General features: G+C 37.0%; 1 protein-coding gene across 5 annotated transcripts in view; it reads right to left on the minus strand.

Moving 5' to 3' along the window:
* The window catches only part of DCLK2 (doublecortin-like kinase 2), a 186,636-nt gene that overhangs the window by 153,014 nt on the left and 23,618 nt on the right, over positions 1-10,004 (minus strand). For all 5 annotated transcript variants that reach the window (XR_001003403.1, XM_011956610.1, XM_011956592.1 and 2 more), the window contains exon 2: positions 4,433-4,767. Coding sequence is in view for 4 of the 5 variants with exons in the window: in XM_011956610.1 (XP_011812000.1) it covers positions 4,433-4,767 (335 nt within the window). In the remaining variant the exon portion in view is untranslated. The remainder of the gene's footprint in view (positions 1-4,432; positions 4,768-10,004) is intronic.

A 10,004-nucleotide genomic window follows, 5' to 3' on the forward strand; every position in this document is an offset into this window, starting at 1 on the left:
GGCCTAATAACAAAGTTAATACTTATTCAAACAAGCAGCACTTTCTTTTGAATCAGCTCACTTACTCTACACCAGGATTTCTGAATCTCAGCACTGTTAATAACGTGGACGAGAAAGGATGATGTCATGGCCGTCCTGCGCATCGTAGGACGATGGGCACCATCCCCGGCTTCTACCCACCACATGCCAGTGGAATCCCCAACCCCAGCTTCAACAATCAAAAAATGACTTCAGACAGTGCCATACCTGCCCTAGGGACAAAACTGTCCCTGGTTGAGAATCACTGCCCTACACTAAAGAAAACCCAAGAATATGGACAAAATCCTAAATATGATTTTATTTGATTTTATAAACAGACATAAAATTTAATCAGTTTTAATAATCAAGTCAGACCTTGTAAATGGAGTCATTGCTAGCATTAAGATGTGTTCATCCATTTTGAGGGAAGAAAAGATTCAAGGGACACTGCTTTAGCCACATAAATGCTACTGGCACATGACGCATCATCAGGTCTTCAATCGGGAATGCTTTCCAACTCAAAGGATAACCAGCCCCTTAAAACTCTCACACAGGTTCACAACGGAGTCAGTGACTGTTCACGGTGAATTGCCTAAAAGTTATTTAATTTCTATCCTTGTGTTGACGATCAGGAAAATACTAAATGAAAACAACCAATCTGGGTAGGAAGTAACCAGCAAAAAACAAAATTTAGGCAGACAGTTTACAATTTTGTGCATGCACAACTTATCAACAGATCTTAGTTCCTTTCTCATTCCTTTCTCTTCATCTAAGGAAAGCTGTCCTTTCCTTGAGAATTCTCAGAACGCTGATAGTCTTACATACCTGTAGAATTGCTTCTTGGCCTTTTGGCCAAGATCAAGCGTGCATACCCATGGAAATTTTTTTATTATAAAAAGATCAAAATGAGCACTGCTCATTTAAATGTTTGCAGATTTCATGTTATCTTTATAGTTATATCAACCAAAAACAGACTTGAAGTTTTGAAGATTAGCAAGTTCACCTATATAGTACAACATGGACTCAGCATCAAGGAAATGATAGCTTTCAAGGATACCCAGTTCACTGAAAATGCAATATCCAATGTTGTGTTTATCAAAACTTAAATCTAATTTTTCCAAGGAAATATTTTACTCGAAAGTCTTAAAAGATCTTTTTTTGGCACACGAAAAAATAATTAACTCATGTGTTTGAATTTCTAAAATTTGACTGAGATCAGTCTTTTCTTTCTCAGTGCTTGAGTTTTTGTTTTTGAGCAGACATTAGGAAGTAGTAATGGATATCAGAACAGCAAATATTCAATTTCTGATGGCAAGTATAATCTTGTTTCCTTCTGAATTAGCTTTAAAAAATACTTCTGCAGCTACTTTTCTTTAACGGTACAAAGAATTGAAAACATTACATGGAATTTGTTTCTTGCTTTTTCCATTTAACATTTTCTCATGTCTTTAAATATTACTCCAATCATAATTTTAAATGGCCAGTACATATGAATTCCATGGTAATATAACTTAACTATTTTCTACTTTAGGGATTTTTAAACTGCTTTCAACTTTTTGCTTTTATTCTGGGATGAAATTTTTTGTGTAATTATGTTTGCATGTCAGGTCATTTAGGATAAATTCCAAAAGCTAATTTACTAGTTCAAATAGTAAGAACATCTGTATAGTTATACACATTAACAAATTGATTTTCATAAAGTTTATGAATTTTATACTTCCATCACCACTTGAGAATACCAATTCACTGCATATTCAAAAACAGTGAACATTTTCTTTGTCAGTTTTAAATATTAAAATATCTCACTTCTTTAATTCACCTTTTTGTGAAACTGAACATTTTTTAATGTTCACTAATTCTGTCTTTTCAAATTGTTTAGACTTCTATTCATCTTTTTCACTGTAGCATTTGCCTTTTCCATATTAAATTACTACACTCAATATTAAAGCGTATAAACCCTTGCTTGGCATCCAGAAATTTTTCATTTTTATGTTGTCCATTCAATCTTACCCTTTGTGATTTTCCCATTACCTTATGCTTAGAAAATCTGTTCCCATTTCAACATAACTATTGACATACTTTTAGTTCTTTTGTTTCATTTTGACATCTATATTTCTAACACACCTGGAATTCATTTTTGTTGTGATATGAGAATGATGATTTAGTATCCAGTAGCATCAGAGCCCATTAATCATTATTTCCAAAATTTTCCTATTCTTCCAGATTAACTTTAAAAATCACTTTGTTAGGTTCCCCATCTACCCCTCCTAAAAAAATCTCATTTAGATTCTTACTGAAATTCTAGTAAACTATAAATAAAAATCAAAGAATGTATAGAAGAATGTTGAATACTGGCGCCATCAGGCATCCTCATCTTGGACCTGTCACAGAAATACTTCCAGTGTTTATTTACTTTGTAATACATTGGCTTGTTGTTTCAGATAGAAATCCGTTTTTTTCAGTGTAATTTTAAAAATCACCTGTTTTTATTACTAAATCTTTAACTGAATATGGAGTATTTTATCAAATGCCTTCGCAATATCTGTTTAGGATTATGAATATGTGCAATTATGCTTTATCCTATAGCTCTCATGAATAAAGAAGTTTCTCAATAGTAAGCCATCGGTTAATTACCAGCATAAGTCCTATTCATCACACTGCATTGTTTTGAAATGTTGATTTTTAGTTGCATGTGCTTTGGTTAACATTTTTACATGTATAGTCTGGGGCCTTTTTAAGGATAATTTTGTGAATAACTTTAAATTTCAATGGTTATTATTTCAATTAGTTTACTTAGATGCTCGATTTCCTTTTTTTTTTTTTTTTTTCAAAGGAGATGTGGTCTTTTTTTGTCACCAGCACTCAGGCTGGAGTGCAGTCACACAATCATAGCTCACTGCAGCCCCAAACTCCTGGGTTCAAAGGATCCTCCCACTTCAACCTCCCAAGTAGCTGGAACTGCAGGAGTGCACCACCACACCTGACTACAACTTCTTTTATTTCACCTATATTTTCCCTGAATGTCATTCATTTGGAGATTTCCAAATTTGAGCTCTAATTTTTCAAATCACACCTGTATTTACTGCTTATATGCCTTTTCCCCCTAAACTGGTGAGTTTAGATTTTTTTCTTTGGTTAGGTATCTCAAATATTTGTCTCTATATGTGTCTTCCCTATGCCCAGCAATAATCAACTATTTGATTTGTCAAATACCTTTTTCCTTGGCCTAATTTATTTTTACTTACTTGCAGAGTAAATCTTAAGGTGTCCTGTGTTGTACTGTGCTATTCACTAAATTGTACAAAGTGTCTATCATCATTCACACACATTTGGGGGCAGGTGGCTGTGAGGCACCATGTATCTCATTAATTAATCAGAAATGTCATTCTAATTTTACCATAATCTACTGGAATCCTTAGGACATATTTTTTTTTAATTGTTAATGTTTCAGTAAGCACTGTACTAACTAGATATGGTCTTAGAAAATTTGAGACTAATTTGATTGTGTTTTTCCCAAAGACACTGCTTAGTGTTTTATATTATTCATTCTCAGCACTTCAAGAGCCAAACACTTCAAAATAAATTAAGTATGTTACAGGGAAGAGGCAAAACGGAACAAAGAAGCAAATTTAATTTTGGAAACTATAATTTTACTACAATGTAAATATAAACAATTTAACTTTATGGAATTTGGGGGAAAATACACTTCAGAAGCCAGGCTTCTTTTTGGCAATGATAATCTGATTGTAGCAAAATTCAACACATAACTCTATTCATGTGTTCTTGCAATATGCCAACTTTTTTTGTCCCTTAGATTCCCTGATACATTGTTACCATAATTTAAATCGCGTTTTCCTGTGCAATCTTTCATTTTTCAAAAATGCTGACTAATTACCTCCATTGCTTCCTATGAAACTTTTACGGATATTCCTATAAAAGTACTGTCTTTTGAAATACATTTTCCCTATTATATATAAGTGGGGAAGAAAAGGCTTTTCTAAGAATGTTAAATACTTTTAATTTGGACTCCTGTGATACCCAAGTCCATAACGACGTTAGGAATCAACAGCAGTTCTTATTCATAAATAGACGACATGCCATTTAACACAGGATGTCTCCTCAACTTAAACTTTTCCCTCAGAAATTTACATTTTCCTTCCAATAACCAAAAGAAATATATGATAGACTTTTCTATACTCACTTGTGAGTCACTTACATTTTTCACAAAAAAAGATTAATTTTACATTACACATACACACACACACACACACACACACACACACACACACTTCTCAAGTAGGACTCCTAGAAGGATTTCTAGCAGGCTACTAAATTTCTATTGTTAACTATGTAGCCACCATGGCACAGGGAGTTTAAAAGTCAGATGGAGAGCTGGCAGCTAGAAGCATCTTACCTGCTTTCCATCCAGGGTGCAGAGCCTCTTGACGACTCCTGAGTCTAGTTTAATGGCTTCGGTGATATCTGTTAAGACTTGTTCAAAGGAATGAGCAGTCTTTTTATTCAGAAGGATCCTCACGGCTTTTCTAGGCTTCACTCCACTTCGAATCACAGTCACTAACTTGGGTTTGATGAAATCTTTACTCTCTTTTACTTCACTTTTCACAGAGGAGGCAGCAGCCAGGGCTCGGGATGTCCCACCCTTGATGTTCACAGACCAGTTCGGATTAATATTTTTGGTGTAATCGACTTTACGAAATGGTTCATTGGATGCACACACGTAACTCTCACCTAAAAAGCAAAATTTGATTTTATTAGCATGATTATCTCTACCATAGAAGGATTTGGTCTAAAGAACAGATGCTGGAGACCCATTAAGTGAACCCTTAACCTTAGCAGGTTCACTAAAAGGGGATGTTCACCCTTTTCCTTTGGCATTCTCCCATCTCCCTCTCTTTTAAATAGTCTAGATTGGTTTTGAGAGAATAGCAAGGATTACAGGGCGAGAAGCACTGGACCAAATATGTTGACCAAATGTGTTACCTTGGATAATTCATTTCTCCACACTTTGGTCCTCAATACCATCAGCAATAAACTGAAGTGGCTGAACCAGCTGAATTCTAAACTACTTTCTGATTCCCAAAACCTCCTATTTATTAATTTGGTTTTAGAAAACCTCATTCTGATAGAAATAATTATATCACAACATATTGATATAAGGAAATAAAAATATATTTCTTCTAATTATAGATTTCAGTTCTAATCAAAGAATAATCACAACATTTTCACATAGCTGACTCAATTATACTCAGGTACAAGGTCACTTACTAAATTAATGAAGCACCATAAACATTAAGGAAGAGTTCTGGCAGCTCAAAGAAATATACCTCAGCCACTTTTCTTCTTACAGAATGTAAACTTAAAATAACTATTCTTTAAATATACAACGCTTTTCTGTAACTACTTAAATAGAAGAGGACCTGAAGTAGTTAAAATGATGTGTTCATTAGTCACGAAACCTTCTGCTTAATTTTTATTAAGTACAACATAAGAGCTGTATTATTTTCCAAGTGGCTTATTAATTCAATGTTTACTGATATTTTACATTCCAAAATTTCCAAAAATTTTATGTTGAGATACCACAATTTTTCTTTTAGGAAAGTCAGAATCACCCAGTGTTTTTACATTCTTGACTTTTTGACATACAAGATAACAGGGCTATAGTAAAGTTTTTCTAAAAAGAATCCATTATTTTTTCACATATTCAGTATAACAGACTCATTGTTAATAATATTAATATGAACCTGAAATATTATAAATACTTAAAACAGTAGTAACCAAAATAGTGAAAGGGAATTCCTGAGAAAAACCTATTAATATCCATATTAAACCATTATCATAATGTTCTTGAAATCCTGATTAATGGAGAATGTTAGAGCCTCCGAAGGTACATGAATAATTCAGTAACAGATCAGGCATACAAGAAGATTTTATTTTTATTTTATTTATTTATTTATGTTGAGACAGGGTCTCTGTTGCCCAGGCTGGACTGCAGTGGCGCAATCATGGCTCATTGCAGCCTCAACCTCCTGGACTCAAGTGATTCTCCCACCTCAGTGTTCCAAGTAGCTGGGATTACAAGTGCATGCCACTATGCCTGGCTAAATTTTTGTATTTTTAGTAGAGACAACGTTTTTGTTATGTTGGCCAGGCTGGTCTTGAACTCCTGTGTTCAAGCAAGTCACCCACCCTGGCCTCCCAAAGTGTTGGGATTATAAGGCATAAGCCACTGTGCCTGGCCCCAAGAATGGCTTAAAAACTGGAGCACTGTCTTCTGTCTAAGGGTATAACTAGAGCACTGCCCAAGATAACTGGGGAACCAATCACAGGCTTTAACACTGTTTCTACACCAGTAAAGTGAAATCTAGCCCAACCACCACCATTTAGAGATTTTTCATCTCTACAGGCTTATCTAAATCGTTTTTCACAGTACGATCACCTGGGAAAATGTCATATAATTTCAAAAACAGTTATCAATTTAACAAAATTAACTATAACCACACATATGTATTAACGGGCAAAATAGAATTTTGCTTTAACCTCATAGAGAAAGCAACTCTCACATCAAAAAGCTCTTACTATTTTTACCTATCATAAAACTTTAAGTCTATATTCTGATTCAAAATATAAGATGGAAGAGAAAAAAGAATATTAGCAAAAGAAGGTAATTTTTTTAAAAAAAGGGCAGGGATAAGTAGTAAGTCTGCTGGGGGAAAGCCTATCCCCATATAAGAGTAACAATGAAAAAAGAAACAAAAGAGCAAATTTCATATAGCAGATTTCCTTGGTCAACCTGTCTCTACACAATTGACATATCCACAAGGAGAGCTGCTTCTTAAATTTCTCCGCATTTTGTTTCGTTATACAGGTTCCGAATGTCAGAATGAAGTAGGTAAAGGAAGCTCCTTAATTTGCTCTTGTGCAATTACAGATAAATTTTAATTCCTTCCCATTCTCCCTTCTTCCCTTCATAATGTTTCCATTAAAAATTTGTAGGCTTGGCATGGTACCTCATGCCTGTAATCTCAGCACTTTGGAAAGCCAAGGCAAGAGGACTGCTTGAGGCCAGGAGTTCAGGACAGGCCTGAGCAACATAGCAAAATCCTGTTTCTACTAAAAATACAAAAATTAGCAGGACATGGTGGCACACATCTGTAGTCCTAGCTACTTAGGAGGCTGAGACAGGAGGATCACTTGAGCTCAGGAGTTCAAGGCTACAGAGAGATATAATCTCACTACTGCACTCCAGCCTGGGCAACAGAGCAAGACCCTGTCCCTATAAAGCAAACAAACCAAACTTGCAGACTAGTTCCACCATAAACGTGTATTAAAGTTTTGAGCCAGGCTGGCAAATGCCTACAAGGTTGGCAAATGCCTACAAGACAGGGCTCTCTACACCCATGGCAGACACAAATAACAGTTCAATAGCCTCACCCTCTTCCCTGCACCCATGGCTCTATGTCCTTTAAGCTTAGACAACTCGTCACAATGTGCACCGAGTGCCTACTATGCACAAGTTCTCATGCTAGGTGCTGATATGGTATGAAACCCACGTTAGTAATCTTGGCATTCAACATTACAGCACATAGGTTCAGCACATGGTTTTAGGGTCAGACCTGTGTTTCTGTGTACTGGCCACACAAATCCCTAAAGTGTAGATGTCATATACCTTGACGACAACAGCCATCAAGATACCCAAGCTAGCTTGTCTTGTAATGTCCCCATCCAAATCAATCTGCAGATTGTAACTGTGTCTCATATAGATTTGCCTACAAGGAGAGAATATGCTGACAAAAGAACTTAAGATGTTGGTTCCCTGGGCAGTTAGTTACAACTCTTGATGTTAATCCATCAGGTTGAGTGCAATGGCCCATGCCTGTAACCCCAGCACTTCGAGAGGTCGAAGAGGGAGGATCCCTTGTGGCCAGGAGTTCAAGCCCAGCCTGGGCAACACAGTGAGACCCAGTCTCTATTAAAAAGAAATCAATAATCATTCTTGGTTAGATACTATGCACCTCCAAGACTGATTAGAAGCGATCGGCCTTCCCCTACACAGATTCTTGTTACTGTACGGATTCTTGTTTAAGATTTGTGACTCCTTTGCCAACTTGTAGGTCTCCCCTTTCTTCCATTCTCACAAGGACATAGCTGAAAAAGTACATCCTGCATCCTAAAGTATTAAACCTTAATGTACCAATAAAACATAACAGTGTGAGAGGCCAGGGGCAGTGGCTTATGCCTCTAATCCCAGCACTTTGGGGAGCCGAGGGAGGTGGCTCACCTGAGGTCAGGAGTTCGGCACCAGCCTGGCCAGCATGGTGAAACTCCATCTCTGCTAAAAATATAAAAATTAGCCAGGCATGGTGGCAGGCGCCTGTAATCCCAGCTACTTGGTAGGCTGAGGCAGGAAAATCACTTGAACCCAGGAGGCAAAGACTGCAGTGAGCCTAGACCATGCCACTGCACTCCAGCCTGGGTGACAACAATGAGACTCTGCCAAAAGAAAAGAAAAAACCCCACAGAATGAGAGAATTTGTTAAACTCTTGCCAATGTATGTTAAAACTGCACTTACCAAAACAAAGTGACAGATGTACTAAAATCTCAGACTTCACCACTAGGCAATTCACCCATGTAACTATAAACCACTTGTACCCCAAAAGCTATTGAAATCAAAAAATTAACAAAATATAAATTAGAGTTCAACTAGGACCATGCATATGTATTTTTTCATAAGTAGACAAAGCAGTCCCAGAGCTGAGCTGACTTTCATAGCTACACTTCAATATTATTCCAAGCTGATCTGTCACTCAGAACCAAGCCATTTTGTTCTTCTGTTGGACATAAGCTCACAGACTATATCATACGAAGTCACTCTAAAACTTTATGATAAAGTGACACAAAAACAAGGTCACGGTGCAATCCACAACACCAAACATCCCCCTCTTGCACTGAGTGAGTGACCGTCATTTCTTTACCACCATAGCTTTTTCCTCAATCTAGTCTGCCCTTCCTATAAGATTTGTAGAGATATCCATTCATAGGATTGTCCTGCCTTCTGACAGCATCCAAGACAGAGCGAGCCCCCGTGTCCTTAGATCCTCCCTAATATTCCCCAGCCAGAGCCCAAATTCTATGATAGGTTCTAATACCCTCTTACTAAGACACCACATGGTATCTTATAAGGTGTGTTCTTCCTCACTGCAACAAGTAATAAACCCACCTTGTTCAACTACATGTGTGTTCCCAGTAGTCTTTGGCTAAAGGGAATTTAGATACACATATCCATATTCATTCTCCTTTCTCTGCCTTCTCTCTCTTTGGCCATAAAAGACTTAGAGGAAATCATTTTGCAAATCCTGATCATGAGTACTATATACAAAGAGGATTTTGGTTTCTGTATAGAAAGAGGATAAATAAAAGTGTAAGGTGGTTATAAAACTTAACTGTTTTCAGACATGGTAATGGAATAGAAAGTGTTCCTTCAGTATCCTGTAAGACTCTTTCCAGAGACACAGCTATAGCTTTTTACCTTTGATGTCCATTCAAAGACACTTTGCATTACTTATTTTAGTAGGTTGACTCAGTGTTTACAATTATGTAATACAACTTGGTTGGGTGTATGTTTAGAAGGCCATTAACTTTCATCCTTACTCAACCAAATGAACTGCCTCTTATTCAAGAAGAAAGAGGTCATTAAAAGCTAGGTACTTCCAGCCAGGCACAGTGGCTCATGCCTGTAACCCCAACATTTTGGGAGGCTGAGGTGTGCAGATCATTTGAGGCCAGGAGTTCCAGACCAGCCTCCCCAACATGGTAAAACCCCGTCTCTACTAAACAATACAAAAATTAGCCACACGTGGTGGTGCAAGCCTGTATCCCAGCTACCTGGAGGCTGAAGCACTAGAATCGCTTAAACCTGGAAGGCAGAGGTTGCAGCATCACGGCACTCCAGCCTGGGTGACAGAGT

The sequence above is a fragment of the Colobus angolensis genome, unplaced genomic scaffold (genome assembly GCF_000951035.1).
Source record: "Colobus angolensis palliatus isolate OR3802 unplaced genomic scaffold, Cang.pa_1.0 Scaffold111, whole genome shotgun sequence".
Taxonomy (NCBI): Eukaryota; Metazoa; Chordata; class Mammalia; order Primates; family Cercopithecidae; genus Colobus; species Colobus angolensis.